A 20,185-nucleotide genomic window follows, 5' to 3' on the forward strand; every position below is an offset into this window, starting at 1 on the left:
AGATGCCTTTCCTGTGACCATGGCAGAGTATAGTCACATTAGGCGCCGCGGGCTATAGGTATATTGAGGAGAAGACAATGTCCTGCTCAGCATATGCAGCTGGAGAAAAAATTGGGGCCGACACAGGCCTTTTTCATCATCGTCCCACTCAAGTCTCTTTTCCCCTGGGTTTGGGGTTTTTGTTTTTGTAGGCTACAGGATGCTTTTGTAACCTAAAAAAACATGCAACATAACTTTTTTTTTTTTTGGTAGAGTATTGTGTGTGGGTGTGCATGTGTGTGGAAAAATTCCCACTAACCATGGTGTATGTGATAAGAAATGGAGCGCAAGGCTTTTTAAATAGCTTGCCTTCCACTATTGCAAGTAATGACTTTAAAAATAAGAGTGTCTATGCTATTCTGTATAAACACAAGTCAGGAAACTGCTTTTGAAACGTGCACGGGGGCTGTGCTACTTTAGCGACAGCAGTTTGTTGTGATGGGCATCTCAGCAGTGTGAGCGATGCTCTGCCACTGGGTGGCTTGAGGATCCTGTCCCAACCTGTGGAGAGGTGGCTGTGACGTGCAGCCAGCCCCTTCAGCTGCCTTTGCATGTCCCAAGGAAGGTAGCAGCTCAGCCGTGCTACCTGGCGTGGCTTTCCTTGAGAAGATTGGGCAGTATTGGGCTTTTTGAAGGGAGAGCTGCTTGCCCCAGCAGTGGTGCGCTGGTTGAAGGTATTGGGTCTTAGCCGGGGCTTGAGCCCCATCTCCTGTAGCTCCCATCAGGCTTACTCAGTTCTCAAGATCTGGGGATGTGGAGACAACCCTCTGTTAGCTCTGCGTTCCCCTCGTTTCCAAGGAGGAATTGCGAGCTTCCCAGACTGTACGTAGGAGTAATCCGTGCGGGGAGGATTGGACCCTCTGTCATTGACGGAGATGCCTGAATTGCTTTTGCAACCTTGCATCTGGCTGCCTGAATGAAGAGGAGGAAAGCAGCCGAGCCGATGCTGACCTTCCATCTTATTTGACTTCCAAATATACCGAGTATGATCAGCTAAGCAAACTTTCAGCTTTAGCACTTGTCAGTACATACATTTTCATGATACATGTGTTTACTTACAAAGAGAAATGTATTCTCTGCATATTGCATTTGATGATATGTTGTCTAGGTCAGAAGTTGATGGGATATATGTTGCTAGGGAAATCTAATAAACGGGCTTCTATATATGTGCAGTATTGAAACCCTCCTGCCTGCCTGAATACAGGAACATAACATGTTCTTTAGACAGATTTCATTGGCAGTAACGTTCTCTGCAGGGAGTGACTTAATAATTCTGATTGTCTTTGATTTGGTAGGCCCTATTTGTTTTATTTCACTAATGTGATTTACAAATGATACACTGCTGAATTGAATGTTGCAAATTCCGTTTCTGCCCCTAGAGGGGAGTATTGTCTGTATCTCCACTTTTTAAATTAATTTTTTTTTTTTTTTTGGAAGAGGACGGTGGTAAAAAAGCACTAGCAAATATACTTCATATTTCCCTAATCTGCATCAAAAATAGCTTCATGAATGGAGGCAAAATTCTTTCATTTAGAAACCTAAATTTATTTAATTTATCTTCTCTGAGAAATAAATGTTGTAAAAAGCATAAAGCTCATTTGTTCCATGAAACTGTTCTGAAAAATGGGGACAGTGGCTTGAGCAACCTTTTCAGGCTTAGAGAACCAACATGTCTCAGTGAGCTGCATTTTTTTACTCAGTGGGATTTGGCTATAAAGACAGAAGCTCTGATAAACTGGCCTGTAGGATGCCAGAAAAAAAGCTGCGAGTCTGCCTATTTTTTTCACTACAATTGGTATGAAGTAGAGCATGCTCACTAGAACTAAACCTTTGGACCATAACTGAACTTTTGGCCAGCGGTTCATAGGGAATTTTTTATGATTTGTAGATACTGAAAAATCTTTTTGTATCAAAAAGATAGCCTCCTTTGACTCCCACTCTCACTTTTGCCACTTTTGCTACCACTAGGGATACCAAGCATCTGATATAATGCTCGATGATCCCAAGGGTCTCTTCCAACCTAGACGATTCTATGATTCTATGGTAATTTGGGATTTTTAAATATGACATGGTCATACATCTGAAGAGTGTACAAACAGATTTTTCCCATGTTATTACAGCAACTGAAGGTTGCCAGAGATCCTGAGAGTGTTTACTGTCGTACCTGTGCCAGTAATCTGCAAACGCATAATTTATCAGCTGGAGACTGCAGACCTTTGTCAGTGTGGTGTTAAGAAACTGCAAAATTTTTAGTACAGCCCTGAAATACAGTTATCTATCACTCCTGAAACATATATGAAATTCAACAACGTGTAGGATGGCTATCCACTTGATGGCAGCATAACCCCACAGCTTGCTGTTCTGTAGCAAATGCACTAGCTTATTGAGGCTGAAAATATTCATACATTAGCACTGGGTGTTAAAATTGTACGTGCAAGTTGTATGCATGTCCTGGGTGTGTGTTAGCACAAAGTCTGCTCTTACATGAAGCATTTCATTAGCAAGCTAACCATTTTATGCTGTAGAGCTACTGATGATAAAACCAGTTGGCTGGAAGATACGATACTGCTTTCAAGACTTCCAGTAGGAAAGCTAGATTTTTGTTTGCTTGTTTTTTTTAAGGGAAAATTATTCTATGAAAATCGTGTGGGTTCTCAAGTGCTGACTTTGCCAGAGGGCAGCCTTTCCCAGATGCAGGTCTGCTTGTATGGCCCTGAGCAAGGAGTGACCACAAAATCTATGCTTTAAAATGAACCCTTAGTTTTCAATCAGCCAGCCATTGAGATGGGAACGCTTCTGTTCAATTTGAATATGTTTTTCTTATTTCAAAGGGAAGATTTCATTTATGCATCCATTTATATTTGCAGAAAAGGATTTAGCAATGCTTTTGGGTATTGTATAAATATTACAAAACTAATTAGGAGCTATCAAGCCGTACAAATACACATTTCCTTTCCCCGTGTTAGACTTGCTGCCTTTTCTTTCAAACTGCCTGAAGCTGGAAGAAAAAAAATTAATTCTCCACATTGGGCTGAGTCTTGCAGAGTGATGAAAAACTGCCGTGGTGGCAAGGACTCTCAGCTGCTTTTCATCAATTCAGATTTTGACAGAGTGAGAGAAAATAGGAATATACAAAGTGAAGGACCCTTCCCTGAGGATAACAGCAGGATTCTTGTTTTAACACCAAGCCTATCGGTTCCAGTCTCTCTCCTTTGATTACACATTGCTCCGTTTCTCAAAAGTTGTCCTTCAAGGAACTGAGTTTTGTTGTTTTGAAAAATCCATGGTTGAAGTTACCCACAGGGAGAGAAAGGCATCAGAGAAGACTTGTGGTGTAATACATTCAAAACGGGCAATTAGGACCTGCCCAAATATAGTCCCTATGTAGAGTGCATGACAATAGCCTATTCTGCTGGTAATAAAAATGGGCAGAGCCCCGCAGAGATCTCCATCACAGAGATGGGAACTTGCACAGCAAGGGCGGAATTGATTAAAAGACAAAACCCGAGCCAGAACCATCCTGTCCTTGGATGAGGGAGATGCTTGCCTGGACTTTGAGGGGTTATAAAAGGTCCAACTTTAGTTCCAGGTCTGCGCTGAGCACAGAGGCAGACCCAATTTTCGCTTGGGGTTGCCTGGTACAATTTCTGCCAGATTTCCTTGTGCTTCCCCCATTTTATAAGGATGAACCAGGAGGGCTGACCTGATGTCCTGGGTATGCATGGAGGGATGGGGTGACTGAACAGATACTGGAGGGAAGCAGTGCCCTGGTGGGTACCCCCAAGCACCCCCAGGAAAGCACAGCTGCGTTGGTGGGTCTGTCTTTGCCCAAATCTGCAGACAAGTCCCAGCTTCTGCAGCTGGGGGCTTTGGAAGTACCTGGTAGATGCTGAAGAATTGTTATGGCTATGCTATCTTTTTTTATTACCAGGGGAGGATAACATCACGGTGAACTCCCTAGTCATTTCACTTAGACTGAAATTAAAATCTTCATCTGCCTAATCGGAAATACTGTCCCCTGGAGTACATTTGTGTTTGTGCTGAAACATCAGACTGCCAATGAGTAATCTAAAATATGCTGTGGTATTGTGCTCCGGGCAGGATGGGTGGGATTCACCTCAGCTAATTTTACTCATCCTTAATGTTGATGGCTGCAGCTAAGCCTCTTGGCTCAGAATTGCTCCCAGTGCAGGGGAGAGGCTTTCTTACGGAGTTAGGTATCTGCATTACTTCAGATGCCTACTTTAGTATGAAAGATCGTTATTTCTCTCTGCTCACTCTTTAAGGGGTTCCTGTTTCTTTAACAGTGGCAGCAAAAGGAGCTTGGGGTAACTGCTATTACTACTGATGTCTGTATTTAGTCACGAGTCCCATCCTACTTACTTATTTCCATTGGTGTTTCCCACCCCCATACTCATGTAGCCTGGAGATGGGTAGTGTGCCAGCCATCTAAAGCTATGGGGTGTTCTGACCAGCAACTGGTCCTGTAGCTCCATTGTGGATGACTTGCACAGTTTCCTCTGCATGCAACGTAAAGCCTAAGGTTGTGCAAGCATAGCACATGTGAGCATACTTAAATTGGGTTCAGTCCTCCACATTTGTTTAGGTAGGTGTAGGAGGGAATATAATGCTCTTAGGAGGAGATCAAGAAACCCCCCAAAATTGCAATCCTGTCTTTGCTTAGATAAAGAGCCCATAGAATGCTGGTGAGGAAAGGGGTGTCTAGCAAGGGATGCCAGAGGCCAGTTAGCTGCTGGTGGTTCCCAGGTGGCTGGGTCAACAGTAGAGGATCAGGAAGATGCATTTGAGGGCTTAGGTGAGATAGGGTTTTGCAAGAAATGGGTTAGAAGGGTTTTGGGGAGCAGGATACTTGGAACTGAGATGATCCTGAGGGTCTTTTCCAACCTGGATGGTTCTATGATTCTATGATTCTAGATGGTCACTCAGGAATAACTAGGAGGTACTCCAAGTTGGGATATAGATATCTGAAGTAGAAAGCAAAAGCACGTGTGAGGAATAAAGGGCTTAGGGAGGCTGGAAAGTGGCTCCAAGCTACTTTGGAAAAGGAGACAGGAAGGGTCTGGTCCAAGATGCTTCAGAAATATTAATTAATCCTGGATTGTGTTATACCACAGTTACCCTATAGGAAATTCTTAATAATTTGCCCTTCTCTGAAGGCTTCATCAAAATACTATAGCTGAGTAAAGTTGTGCAGTGGGCATGGGTAGGGATAGTCTTAGTTGTCCCATTCCTTTTTACTCAGCTTCTTCAGCCTTTCTACAGGAAAGTGTCTTGTGGGATGGTGCAGATGAAAAAATGCACATGGCTTGTCATTTAATGAGTAGTGCCTGTTTCTAGTCTTTTGTCTACTCAGTTCTGTAGAAGTCTTAAGATATTGCCTTTGGACATCTCAGTTACTTTCTAAGAAATCTTACTATGTTAGCATATCTTATATTGATGTTCAGCCTGACTTACTCAGTTTCCTACTGTTAAATTAAAATTTCCTGAAACCACATACACAAATTTCGTGTAAGATATAGGTATCATTACAGTTGTGTAAGATACATGTATCATTCAAAAAATTCCAAACTTATTTCCGTCTGGTTGCAAGTCTTTTTCACCAGGCTTTAGCTAAAATTCTAAGGTTGTGTCCTGTAGTAGACATTATATAGTATAAAAGCCTAGAAAGACTTTCTGCAAGCAAGGCTAGCCTTTCCTTCATATAGTCCTTCCAGGAATTTGGGCCATGAAACTTCAGGACCCGAAGGGATGATAAAACCCTGGATTATTATAATGGCTCAGTCAGACTTCCTAAAGTTGTCTCATTGCTCCACAGTCATTTCTTCAGTGGCTATTGCACTCATGTGTCCTCTTCGTGAAAAAAAACCACTATGTTTTTACTTGGAGATTTAGCTAAAGGTAAGGAAAATTGCCAAAACCTCCTTAGTCAAAATAATAAATACCTACTATGTTTTTGTCATTAATGGTGCATCTTAACAGCATCAGTTATGCAAATTGATTTCTACAACAATTAAACCACTTTCTCTAGGTTTGCTCAGTCCAGTGGTAGAATACGTATCTCACCCATTCTACCTGCTTTTGCTTTTCTGTCTCTTCTGAAGGTCTCACTGAGTTGACCCATCGCTGAGGTGTAGGCACAGCCCCATCCCTGTTTGCGTGCAAGAGCACAGGGGATCATGCCGTGGGGGACACAGTACCCCAGTGGTCTTGATAGGAGCAAGGAACTCCCATCCAGCTGAAAAACTGCATCTTCAGCCTGGGGAAATCTGTGTGGAGAGGAGGAGTCAAGTATATTGATGAACCTGATTTATCGTAGGAACAGTTAAATGTCACCAGGATATTCGTCCCTTCCTTCTTTCGGGTTGCATTGCAGCAAACAGATGCTTATGCTTTAGAAGATGCTAGCACTGGTGGTAGTATAAATAGCAGACAGATGCTAAATTGAGGCCTGTTTAATGTTCATGGTGTGAAACAGCTGAGGGATCAGAGGGCTCTTTTGCTCGAGTGGTGAGCACCCTCAGCCTGCCCCTTTACCTGGCACTTCATGGCTGTATTGATCAGGAGCGTGTAGCGTTTCAGAACCAAGGCAAAAAAACCCCAGATAATAGTGTCCTGCTTGGATGGCTAAACAACCTCCTCCATGTACCTACAAATAGGCGTGTGCATGTTTCCCTGTGAAAAAATGTATCATCAAATCGCTTGATGCATGCCCCTTTCACACAGAGGCGTGGAGGAACATTGAAGTTGCACAAAAAGCAGGAGATCTTGATGAGAGGTGACCTGGGAGGTGGACACAGAAATGTGAGGTGAATAAGAAAAGGCTGGAGTTAAATGCTGAGTGGCTGAAAGGAAATTGGTGAGATATTTTGGAGCTCTAGATCATTTGTCTGAACTGTGAAAAATAACCAAGGATTTCAGCTCTGTATTTAGGATTGCCAGATCATAATCCCTCCTACCTACCCTCCCATGTCTGTTCATTCTCGTCTAGATGTGAGAGAGCCCAAATGGGCTGGTACTGCCTATTCAGTCCCCCCATCCCATTACATTTACTTTGTAAATCCAGCTCATTTTTCTCTGTAGAAAAAACTGCTTGTAATTTTTTGCCTTTCCAGGCACAAACTTTTACCAGGAGCTGGAAATGTGATTCTTCCTATAATCTCCCAAATCCCTACAAAAGATCAAATAATTTAAGTGTCCTATTGGTTATTTTATTGCCTTTCTCCATTTTTCCTGTGTCTAGAGGCTGAACATCCCCCCTGCCCCCATCTAACAGTGTGGTCTGGGCATGCCAAGGTGCTCCACATGCAGGGAGGTCATTCCTATAGTGTCACAGCTTTTGAGATCAATCCTGTCCATCTCAGATCATCTCAGGATAACCTAGTCTTCAGCAGTTAATCTAGGCAATTAAAGTCATGTTTTCTCACTTCAGCATAAGCTATGCTAAGGATTTGGTTTGCTTAAAATGGGAGTTTTGCTGTCAAGTACACTATACCTCTGAATTATGTATTTACAGCTCACAAAAACATCAAAAACTGGAGCTCTTAGTCTTCCATAGTCCCTTCCCTGTGGCATTTTCAAAGCACATTTCAGTGTCATAAAAAGATAACACATCCCCACATCACAGGGAAGTTGGGAAAGGACATTCTTGGCAGAATGGTTATGAAGAAAAAATGGGCTAAGACAGAAATTTCTGCAGACCACTTCAGTCCAGCTCTTAGCTTCTGCTCTGTGTTTGCTTGGTATAGTGAAATCCAAGTAAAAGAGTATACAACAGGTGTTATAAATAAGAAGCAGTGGTGAACTGCCTCCATATCCCATGTAGAGCTGCAGAACAAGACCCTGAGTTGACACCACGACTGAACACGTATCCACATCCTAACAGTTCTGTTCTGTGTTTAGGTAACTCACTATCACCACCATCAGCGGGTTTTGTTAGGACAGTAGGGGAGGTGCTTCAGAACTGAGAAAGGTCTTTACATATATATGCGAGTGTGCGTTTGTGTGTATATACATAGAATCATAGAATGCTTAGAGCTGGAAGGGACCTGAAAGATCATCTAGTTCCAACCCCCCTGCCATGGGCAGGGACACCTCCCACCAGACCAGGTTGCTCAAAGCCCCATCCAGCCTGGCCTTGAACACCTCCAGGGATGGGGCATCCACAACTTCTCTGGGCAACCTGTTCCAGTGCCTCACCACCCTCACAGGAAAGAATTTCTTTCTGGTATCTAATCTAAATCTTCCCTCTTTCAATTTAAAACCATTACCCCTCATTCTATCACTACATTCCCTGATAAAGAGTCTCTCCCCATCTCTCCTGTAGGCCCCTATTCAGGTACTGGAAGGCCGTTATAAGGTCTCCCTGGAGCATAAGCGCACATTACTTTTACTTGAGGAACACAGGGAGACATCAGTTCCCCAGACTAGGCACCTACTGTGCTAGGACCTGTAACACGTCTTGCTTTAAAACCTTTTGCAAGGAATATCAGTTTGGTTATAGAAGTGTTCCCAAGACATCACAGTGGGAGAATGGGTCAATAGTTGTGTACTGGGTGAAGGCTAAATAAGTAATTTCACAAACCTAACAATGTGTTCACAGTATGAAAAAAATTAACAAACCAAACCAGCAATTCTCTGTTATTCTTTTATCCACAAGGGTGTGCAAGAGTGCGTACCGGAGATGATGCAGGGGTTCAAATTGTTCTGTCGAGGTCCTGTCAGAGCAGGTACCCAGGGAAGCTCCTCCTGGAGTTGGTTCCTTAGAAGGGTCTGACCCAACCCTTTAGTCTCCCTTTGCAGGGAGCCAGCTAGCCCCTTGAGGTGGGGTATGGATTGGGTAAGGCTAGATCCGCTTAACTTTTTTTTTGTCATGTTGGGGAGATGTTGAGATAGGTTTGAGATGAGTTTCAAGCAAACATTTTGCCTTTTTTAACAGAAAATGGTGACGGGTGGCCTCACTCTGGGGAGAGCAATTGGCTCTTCTGTGCTTCTGGCCTGAGCCACACAGCGGGTGCTGGTTGGCAGCATAGGTAGGGCCAAAGCACAGCATTAAAATGCTCCCTGTCGTCAGGGGCAAGGGCAGTGCACAGAAATAAACAACTAAGAAGACAGAGCTGGTTTGGGGATTAGGGTAAACGGGCAGAAGAACTTCCTATCTCTCCAGCCCCAGTAGCTCAGAGACAACAAAACTTTCCTTTTGTCCCCTTCATCAGTAACTCTTGTTATTCAACACTTATCTTGAGTTAAGTTCTCCCAAAAGCCGCTGGTGACTCTGCCTTTCTGCTCCCCTCTCTTTCTAAAGCTCTCTGTTTTAATTTGTTTGCATGCTAAAGCTAGTAGCTGATAAGAAAAAGCATGTTTCTGCGCCTGGCTGTTGGCTCCCAGGGCAGGTGACTGCCCTCACCTCCTGCCTGGCAGCTGCAGATAATACTCTGCAAAGTGTGCTCTACACTTCCAGGGTAGCAGAGAGATGATAGCTTTGCTCAGTCTCCCAGCTCTTTTCCCCCCAGTAGGAGCAGATGCTCCTTGCACTGGGGGAAATCATGGGAACAGCGGGGAGGTCCCTGCAGCCCCCTGGAACAGGCTCTTGTGGGACAGAGCGCCTGGTGCTCTCCTTGCAGCACAGTTGCTGGCTCCCAAACATCTGCGTTTATTTCCTCCCCACATCCTTGACTTTAACACCTCCTTCTCCCCCCATCTGCTAAAAAGCAACGGCCTCCTGAAAGCATTGCCTTACTTAGTTCTCCGGTGGGAAATGGTTGAAGGTGACTTTTCTGAGAGAAGAAGACTTGCTGCTTCAATTGCTGTGCTTTTCTTAGATGAGTATTCGGTTATGTGTCTATATTTTGTTGAAACAGAACATCAGTAATCACTTTATGTTCTTAAAGTAAAGGCTATACATAATGAAGCTTTGATGAAACTTTCATGTACAATTATGGGTGATAAGTGGAATAATTTGTAGCCCTAGCTTTTTTTTCAGATAGTTAAGGTATGCCGTAGCATTTTGTTGGTTGATTAACGTTTGGATAGCAGTGTAAGTATTTGGAGCATTATGAAAGTGAAGTCGTTAATAATAAATCAGGAGCTGTAACCAGGGTTTGTTACATATTTTGGGTGAATATAGGCCCCATTGAAGTCAGGGAGAATTTTACCATTAACTTCAATAAAATCAGAGTTTCGTCTTCCCATTGTAAAGGACCTTTAACAGAATCTTATAATCTTGTCAAAAACTCTGTTTGAGTGAAACTAATCCCATAGGGCTTTTATTAACACAGAATGATGGTGGAGGAGGGAAGCTTTTAAATGCTTCTGTTGGAAAGAACTGCAGTTAGAGCAGTGCTTGTGCTGTGACAGAAGAATCCTGGTTTGGAGACTGTCTCTAGCTCAGATAACTGTGCTGCAGTGAGCACAGGGAGATCATTCTGGAGTGACCATATTGAAAGGATTAGGCAAAGGCTGTTTCATATATGTATGTCAAGCCCTCCTTTCCCTTCTTTCAATAAATGCAAACTGGGAGTAATTTTGTTATAATCAGCTGTGTAAACTATGGTATGCTTTAACACAATGTTAAAAGCCAAAGTGTGCAAATATCACCCCAGGTGATATTTGAAGAAGCAGACCCAGATATCAATTTCTTTGTGACTCCTGGAGTTCTGATGTGAATATATCGTTTGTGCTCTGCACCTAGGAGCAAATCTGTATGGAGGGACCCATGCTTCCAGCCCCCAGAGTGTAAGAGAGGGCTGCTGTGCTGCTTTTATTTTTTCCTGCATGCAGTAGGAAATCCAGTCTCTTTGAACCAGGAGTCAATTTAGTGACTCTGTTGTTCAGGTCCTTACACAGTAATGAAAAACAGCTCCTGTTGGGCACAGAGCGCTCTGCAGAACTTCAGGGTGGTGACATTTATGTGTTGTATCAGAACCCTGAGTCAGGTCTCCTGTTGCATTGTCCATTACAAGGCGCTCCACAAGCCTTGGCTAATGCCCATTTTGTAAAAGGTAGCTGGGAGAGTGTTCATTGAGCATTTTAAATTTGTGTGAGAGGCTCAGTTACATACTTTTAAGAAGAGCACGTAACAAACAGGTATAGCCACTACATTTGTTCAAGATGGCCAGACTGGGGGTGGCCCAAGGATGGAGGCATGGGAAAGGGAAAGCAGCATGTAGGTATCATTGATAACGAGCAGAAAGAACTTCTTCATCCAAAGAATTCTTGTTAATGAAAGGAAAGGCTGTACCCAAGCACATTTGCTAAAATCAGTTCTCCCTACCCCCGGGCTAGACCCAGAAGACTGCACCAGACACCATCCTTTGGAGGGATGTGCTGCCTTTTGCTGGATGAGGAATTCAGAGGGGGCATGGGAGTGGCCATGGCACCACTAGGGTTTTTGTGGCTTCTGAGACAGGTAATGGCAACCAAGTGCCCTCCAGCCTTATGTGCTACCCTTTCGTTTAAGACAGACAAAAATAATCTCTGGAGGGATTTAATTAAATTCCACTGGGTCACAGTCTCTCTGCACCTCATCTTCATCTCTCTGGCACATTTACAGCTGAGGAATGTCTACAGCCTTCCTCATTACACTCAAGGGTTATTTCCAGATATGCAGACAGCAGGATGCAATTCACAGGACAATCAGATGAAGCAGAAGGTCTTATTCATGAGTCTGCATTGAGTCTTCCTTCACTTCCTGATTCCACAGCTGCTCTCTTGGTAAATGAATGTAGGGATCCCCTCCTTTGATGCTTGCAGATGACAAGTATTTGTATTAAAATGTTGTCAAGCTGCAGACTTTGAAACAACATACTTGAACTGTTGGTAGACAAACACACAGAAGATGGACAGCAGTAAAACATGCCAGCTTTCTTATGGCACTTGGAGCAAGGTTTCTGAATTTATCAAGAAAATTAAATTTGCAATACTTAGTACAGAAAATACAGTGATGCATTGAGGGATGGCAGCCTTGCTTTCAAGTACCCATTAGAGTGATTTTTATGAAAAGGATACAGGTTCTGAGCAGGATGCTACCAGAACCAACTTGTTAAATTCATCCAAGTAGCACTCTCAGTGACTGTGGCTTTGCTGGCTTTGGTGCCCAAGGGCAGTCTCCACTGCAGACAGCTCTGTATTTTAGTGATTTTAAAATTTCTTCTACAAAAACAAAGTCCAAGATCAGTTTTGCCTAAGGGCAGGTGTCTCAGGCCTAAGTAATTTCTTGTCTATATTGTAGACTTTCTGTCTGTTCCTAACAGTTATCTTCATTCTGAACAGGATTTTTTTTTTTGCTTTTACTTTATATAGTGTATTGCCTTTACATTTTCTATTAGATTGCCTTTTTCCCTTCCTGTTTCCCAACTCATCCTCATGATACGATCTCTAGCCAACAACACTATTGCATTTCTCTGTGCTTATTTTGCCATTTCCAGCTATTGGTAAAGGTCCAGAATTTCTGTGTGTTGGCAGAGAGTGGAGCTGTTTCCCCCAGTTTATTGTCCATGTAGCTGGAGTGCCCCAGCAAGGCATCATTGTGTTGTATTGAATTGGACTGGCTGAAAGCTGTGCCATCTGTACATGGACAGATTGTTACCCTTTACGATCCCTTTGGATAGAGGTTCTTCTAGCAAGAATACTCACTTTGGTGTGCTAATATGAAGAGGTGAGTATATATAGCTGGGGAGTATGGCTACATGCAGCTGTAGAGATAGGAAAGAGTATTTTTCTTTCTTGTGGTAGGATGTTGTGGATTTCTTTGGTGAGGAACCAGGCTGCCCTCCAGCAGAGCCCTGTGTCACCCCAGCACTGGGCAGCCTGTGAGGCTTTGGGTATCTCTGATCTGACGCCTCCGAGGTGGAAGAGCAGCATAAAACAAGACAGACATAAGGGCATTCATAATGTAAAATGAGATGAGATTTGCATCCTCACTACCCTGAGCAAGCCATCTGTATTATGCAAATATCAAAATCGCCTAATCAAAACCAGATTCTCACTGTGCTATGTCCTGTGTACACCTAGAAAAGTAAGCTTTGGCTTTCTTGATATATTTGACAGCGATATAACTGATATTGCACTGCTCAGAAGTTTACGTCAGACTTTTCTTTGTGTTCAACTTGATCTGTCAGTCATACAGAACATCCATGGGGTATGTCTTTTTCCACTATAGCTCAAGAATTTCAGCTTAGTGGCAGGGCGATCCGGGATAGGATTGCTTCCCCAGGCAATACAGTGGGGGGAAATAACCCTGTTGCTTTTTTCCTGACAAGGTGCCCAGGTAATTCACAGTATGTTGAACTGAAATAGACTTCCCTGATACCATGTGATTTCCACAGAAACCAACTGTAGTGCTATATAAGGTCATATATAAAAGTGTAAATGTAAGTCATTGACTTTATGTATGACTTTATATATACCTATAAATACTTTCATATACATTTATTTCTTTAAAATATCTATTTTAATGTATTTAAGTATTTACATCTATATATAAAGTCAGTGCTTCTTTATGTCTGTAACATTGCTGTACTCAGGAGTCAAACTCTTAGTCCGGTAACAGTATCTACAGAAAGCAGATAAGAATAAGATGTGTGACAGAAGCTCCAGCACAGGAGTTCCTTCATGTACGAATAAGAAAGAAAGATCTTAGTGGACAGCTTACATAAATAAAATGAGTTCACATGTGTCAGCGTGACTAGATAAGACCTGGAGCATGCACACACAGTGGTCCACCTGGCTTATCTCACATTGAGTTTAACCAGGGGTTGCTGTGGTTTCAGCAGGAGCGAGGAGCCTTCAGGAAAAGCTTGCTTGTGTCAGCAAGGCCTAAAGTGAAGGCGCAAAAAAATGATATGTTTTCTTTTTACTCCTCACAGATTGACTATCTCTGCTGAATGTCCCATGCAGCTTGAAGATTTCCCGATGGATGCACATGCTTGCCCATTAAAATTTGGAAGCTGTAAGTTCTCTACTGAAATAAAAGCTGGGAAAATCTGTTATCTGGCTTTTCAGGTTCCGCCTGTTCCGTCTTGTAGGAATCCTTCGCTCTTTCCCCACCCCTTCCCTTTTAACATTGCTCATTAGCACCCCCAGTCTGCCACCCCTGCTGCTCCCCTGCTGCTCGTTTACAGTGCTTTGTCTGGCACTGCTGCTTTTCGGCTCATAGTTGCATGTTCTGTGATAAATGGCGAGGTGATGGGTGATATGTCTTATGTATCCACATCAAGTCTAACAGCCACTGTTCGATGGGGTAGTAGACGCAGACAGCTAAGTTGATAACTTGGTTTTACATTTGTAGAAAAATGGAGCTTTCATTGGACAGTATCAGATTGATGTGCTGTTGTGGTATTTACAGGAATCAGACTGCAGTGCAGTATCTCTACATCGCATATATTAAAAGAGATCTAGAATATTAAAAGAGGAAATATCTTTCCATTTGGCTTTAATAAATCCAGTCCTGTATCTTGTTACATGATGTTGTATACACATGTATTTATATGTATGCGCACATCATTCTAAACTATATGGTGAATGATGCTTTTTCCTCAATTCCAAGCCTCTAATCCACCACACTGCTGCCTTGCCAGAAGCTTACTTTAAAAATAACCTCAGGGGATCATGGTTATATTTAAATACAAAGCTCTTAATTAAAGTACAGATGAGGCTACTACAGTAGACAATTTTTATTTCGGTAATCAAATCAGAGGTTCCAGGTGCAATCAGTGTCTCTAAAGACTTTCGAAAATTACCAGGCAAGGCATTTTGCTAGTCCCTGAAGCCACCTAACTTAGCATTTTTCAATGTTTTTTTCAGTCATATCAATTTAGAGTCAATAATCCTAGCAAGATTAAGCTTTGCCTTTATCGTCTGTGTCTGTCCTGGTTTAATACTGGCTATGCATTGTTTCCTAGTGATCACACTAAGAAGTAAAAACACTGTTTACAGTAACGATTACCAAATTACTAAACTTAAGATGAACTGATTTCCCTTCCGTCTTCCAATCCAGATAGACCCAGTTTCATCTGAATAGCCACCAGTATTTTACAAGGTCACTGAAAGTTCAGGTCTGTCCATTTACTTCAGCAACATTAATTTACAGCAAAGCCAATATAAATCTGAAAGTCCATACACCTTTATACTCACCTTAAAAAAATTACATGCATTATATTTCATTCTAATCTTAAAAATGGCAAAACATCTCATAGGAAACTGTCATTATTTGTATATAGGGTTAAACAGAAGCTACTGGAAAGAATTAAGATGAAAAATAAGTTCTCCTTCCTGCAATTACATATTCTTTACTGTATTGATAGATAAAGTTAAAGTCACAGCTGTTGGTCTCCAGTGCAGATTATAGAACTGGGGTGTTGGGTGGTTTTATGAAGTCTTGCAAAATATGCAATATAAAACTGAAAGAAACGTATTAAACAAAGAGCCTAATGCAGCAGAGATCTGAAGCTCGACCTTAAAGTTAAGTGGATGCTTCAATGCATTAGTAGATTAGGTGCAGTAAAGTACAGGTTCTAACTTTTTGTATAGTATGACCCAAAAAACCCCCTGAAACATGCAAGTGCAGGAGATAACATTACTAGGTAAGCTGCAAATGCTTAGAAGGAGTACAGTCTTCAAGAGCATTGAAAAAACCCCACCAATCTCTCTGAATGCAATTACATGTTCTGCTTATACGCACACAGGTAATTTTAACCAGGGGATAAACCAACACTGAAAACTCATATTTTAGGCATGTGAGGGCTGAATATGATTTTAGTTCATGCTCTTTTTCACACTTAGTATATGATCCTGGACTATGTTTTATAAGCTACTACAAGTCACCGTTAAGTTCTTTCACAATGCGTAGACACGGAGCCATTTGATTGCTACTCCACACCAGCAGCCTCTGCAGGACGTAAATATATAGGGACAAGCTATAGACATTTTTTCAGCATTGGAAATATCTGAATTACTGATCTGACAGCTCATTAGTAATTTATTGGGATTTAATATGGAGATTTTTGCCCAAGCAGGAGCCAATAAGTCAGGGTTTATTGAATTAACCCAGATGTATCTTAGAAGAATACGATATTTATATCCTATTTACAACAGTGTGGGTCTGCATTAAGTCATCTTCAGGCTTGCAGCAAAACAAAGCCTACAGGGGTATATTATACACAGGCACATGCCCTTTCTGCTTTAGCTTTCCTCCCTGTCTTTCCCCAAAGGGTTTCTTTTTAATGGTCTGCTTTCCAAGACAGATTTTGCAAAGCCTCAGGGAATAGCATCAAAGTAAATGTTAAACACATTATCAGTAGAGCTGGGAGGGTGGAGAAGAGCCGAGTGCTAACTTGGTCAGAGGATGGAGAGAGCAGGGCAGCGAAACAAAGCAGCCGGCGCAGGGGCGAATCAGCAGCAGAAGGGATGCCAAGAAGCAATTGGTGCCGCATCAGAGGCAAGAGCAGGTTATTATTTTTCTGGCTGCATGAGCATCCACTGCACTTGCTATAATTCACCAAGCAAAAAGGAAAAAACCCTGAAATATCCTTCAGTATTAAAAAGAGGAAATGTTAATCTGGCTTACAGAAATAAAGGTAAATGTAAGAGATAAATTCTTCTGTCCCGTTTGACGGGTTTCTTGCTGTATTAGAATTATGGGAGATTTTATGGGCCTAGGCAGCATTATATGTACCAACAGAATATTTTGTAGAAATAATTAAAAGCAAGGTCAAACACGGGAAAAGGGATATAAAGTTACAGGTACACACCAGCAGCCTAGATACCTGCCAGGCAGTTCAAATGCCAATTACAGAAGTCATATTTCTTAATGCTCTATGACACATCATGAAAAACTATGCTGGCAAGAGGACAGAAGTTCAAGGATGGCTTCTAATGAACTGAACAGAGCAGGTTTTAGCTGTCTTCCTTTTAAGTACAATGCTCCAGCACTCAGAGATGGCAAGATCAGGGGGATCTGCTCCAGGAGATGCATGTACGTGGGTACTCTCCCTCTGGGTTTGCATCCCTGCTAGCGATAATGCCACCTGTAGAAATTATCCTGTAGAAATCTCATTTAGAGGTACAAGGGAACTGGGGATGGTGCATGAATGCAGGCTTTCGAGTCTCTGCAAATAGGCTCTTCTGCCTTTGAATCCGGGAGGCGCGGTGGAGATGGCCATGGCAGTCTGTTCATTACCTCATGGTAACATGGGAAGGAAGCTGGTTTCTTCCATGGCCATGCTTAAAATAATCTTTCTGTTGCAATTCTAATGCTGACCTGTACTCTAAATAAATTTGCTGCTCGAACGGGATCTGATAAAATTTCCTGATGCCAGCCACAGTTTTGCTAGCAGCGTCTTAGCCTAAGAAATTCCTCCTTACCCCCAAGCTATTTCTGGTGTGGGGAGGAGGCATTAGATAAGACAGAAAGGACATTAAAGCTAGGAAGCTTTAATGTTTCACCTCATCCACTGATAGGCCTTAAGAGTACATTAAAAGTATCGTTTAGTACAGTTTCCAAACACCCATGTGTCACTGGGTAGGTAAGCATCATTATCTCTAGGGCAGCTGAGGCAGAGAAGTTAATTGACTTTCTGTAAGGTCACACAGCAAATCAATGTCAGAAAAAGGATTAGATTCAACTTCTTTGGTTGGAGAGACAGATGTCTAATCCACTAGACCATGAAGGCCTCTGCCCAGGCAACTGACTTAACTCCTAAATCTCATTTTACTCATGCGTTAATTATATCAGTTTTACCTAGCTCACAGGGTTGCCCTGAAGCTGAATTAGTTAATGGCTATTAGTGAACGTTAACCAGTGCTTTGACAATGTCAAATACTGTAAGGTGGAGTCTATTTATAGCAACCGTTTCTTGAAGGCACAGTGTCTGGGTACATGTAGTTATCAGATCTTGTATTGTGGAACAGATAAATGCATGAATCTGCTGCCCACTAGTCACTCGGCTGTGAAAAAACCCTACTATTTTTAGATTAACTAGAGAGTCTAATGAATATTCTGAAAATAATGAGCTCCCCTAGCTCACGAGCAGGGGGAAAAGAGGCCTGGTATTTGTTCCTGATGAATTTAATTCGGCCATGAAGATGGTGAAGGTTGATCACTGTACATCAAAAAGGGAGCTTGTCTGTGAGAAAACAGCACTAGGTACAATTTGTAGCATCTGAAGAAAGTAGTTAACATGGTTTATGTACATCTTCCCTTTTAACAGCTCAAACTGAGTCATGGTGTCTGCTGTGGTCTTTGATTAAGGAAAGTGCACAGGCTATTTCTGTAGCAGGAGGCACACTCAAACTATTTTCCTTTAGGAAGGCTGGTGAAGTCAGAGGAGACGGTGGCTTCACCGGTATGCCAGGATTTTATTGCAACACTTAACATTAAGGAACTCACTGTTCACAAACTATACACGCACCTGCAGCCGCTGTGAAATTTCTCCCAAAAAAGTATTTTAAGAAAATTCCCCTGATAGCGATGTTTCCTTATAATGCTGAGAATTAGCTGAGATAGCACTGAGGTGAAGGCACCAATGGGGGTTTTGTTGATTTTGTGCTTCTCCCCATTAACACCTGTGAAGCTGCAGGAGAACTGCAGGTGTGCAGGGATATTCACTTCAAAACAGAGACCTTCTAAACAGACCCTAATCTGGTTTAGTAAAATGTGATACAGAATGTATTCAGTCTCTCAAAACCTATGGGTAAAAGTCTTGTATAAGAATATAACTAAATGAATAATAAATACAGAAAAATGTTAATTTTTGGAGACACTGAAAAGGGGAAATGTCTCTCTGGTAGGTTTTCCTGGGTCTCATACATAGAGGCAGAGCTTTTCTATTACTCATCTCCGTCAGCTGGCCAGAAGAGGCTCCTGAGTCCATTCCTCAGAGTGGAGACAGGCAGCATGGCTTGTTGTCTTTGCTGGAAAGTGTTAGTGCCTTCTTCATGAAAAGGCATGTGGAAAGAGCCAGGGAGGTTCTCTGTGAAATGCTGAGTGGCCAAGTTCAAGACTAAGTTGTGATTTTGCAATTTAAGGAAGAAGGCACTTAAAATAGAAATGATAGGTTTGATTTTTATGCAATGTATAGAAGTTTTACTTGAAGTCAAGGGAGCCGTGCTGCTTGCTCATGCAATGTCTTCTCTTATATTTTACTAAGGTTTATCACAGCTTAGGTAGACAACTCCATTGCAATGGACATTGAATGACTAAAATAAGGAGGAGCTAGGTGAATACTAAAATTCAGTATTTCTAAGATGTTTGATATATTTCTCTGCTCCCTCCTCCTGCCACATGTTACCACCAGTTACCAGTCACCACTTTGGTTGGAATTCTACTCCTCTAATGTAGTAGATAGGTCTCCAGACATGCTGAAAGAGGACTTGGGCAGCATCAGACAGGCACTCTAGACAATTACCTTGGGCCAGGCTTGTAATTCTACTTAAGTTTAGGTAGTAAAGCATAGGCATCTAGCCTGAAATAATTTTCTTTAAAACCCTTAAGAATGAGTGGATGAGGTGGAGACCACCTAATGGTATTGCTGTTATTTGCCTCTAGTTTCCTTGAAGTCATGGACACATGGCTAGTCGTGGGGCTGTGTTGTTTGAAAAATTCAATCTTTTATCTTAGAAGTTCTTAAGACACAGACTCCTGACTGAAACATACTCAAAAAATCATGGGGATTCACCAGAGCCACAACGCCTGTGCTAGACTCCCCCCAAATCTGCTGCTGCTCTCATCTGTTGTGGGACGTGGAAATGCTCTGCTGCAGAATGAGCACGGTGGTGCTTATTTTTCATATGGTGGCCCATATCAAAAGCCTTGCATCTACAGAAAAGCCTTGGAAAAATGGACAGAATGGATCTCTGGCAATTTTAGGTAGACAAATATGTCACAGTTAGCTATCTAGAATTCCTTTATGGCCACTGACAGGAAATAAGTACCTCTGTAGTGCAGTTCATTAGAACTGTTTTTTGATACCTGCCTAAGGATGAGATGAATCATATTTAGAAGTTCCTGGCAATTTTTCTGCAATACGAGCTCAGATTTAGATAAGTGTATTGTACCCTGGTCAGAGTAACTTAGAAGTCCATTTTTCTCTACCTCACTAGTTCAGAAACACATATTTCTGTTATACTTTGC

At 42.2% G+C, this 20,185-nt stretch overlaps 1 protein-coding gene across 2 annotated transcripts in view; it reads left to right on the forward strand.

Annotated features, from left to right (window-relative positions):
• Positions 1-20,185, forward strand: part of GABRA5 (gamma-aminobutyric acid (GABA) A receptor, alpha 5) — a 58,352-nt gene that overhangs the window by 14,032 nt on the left and 24,135 nt on the right. For both annotated transcript variants that reach the window (XM_014960315.1, XM_014960316.1), the window contains exon 6: positions 13,923-14,005. In XM_014960315.1, coding sequence (XP_014815801.1) covers positions 13,923-14,005 — 83 coding nt within the window. The remainder of the gene's footprint in view (positions 1-13,922; positions 14,006-20,185) is intronic.

This window comes from Calidris pugnax, unplaced genomic scaffold (assembly GCF_001431845.1).
Source record: "Calidris pugnax isolate Ruff unplaced genomic scaffold, ASM143184v1 scaffold188, whole genome shotgun sequence".
NCBI classification, from domain to species: domain Eukaryota; kingdom Metazoa; phylum Chordata; class Aves; order Charadriiformes; family Scolopacidae; genus Calidris; species Calidris pugnax.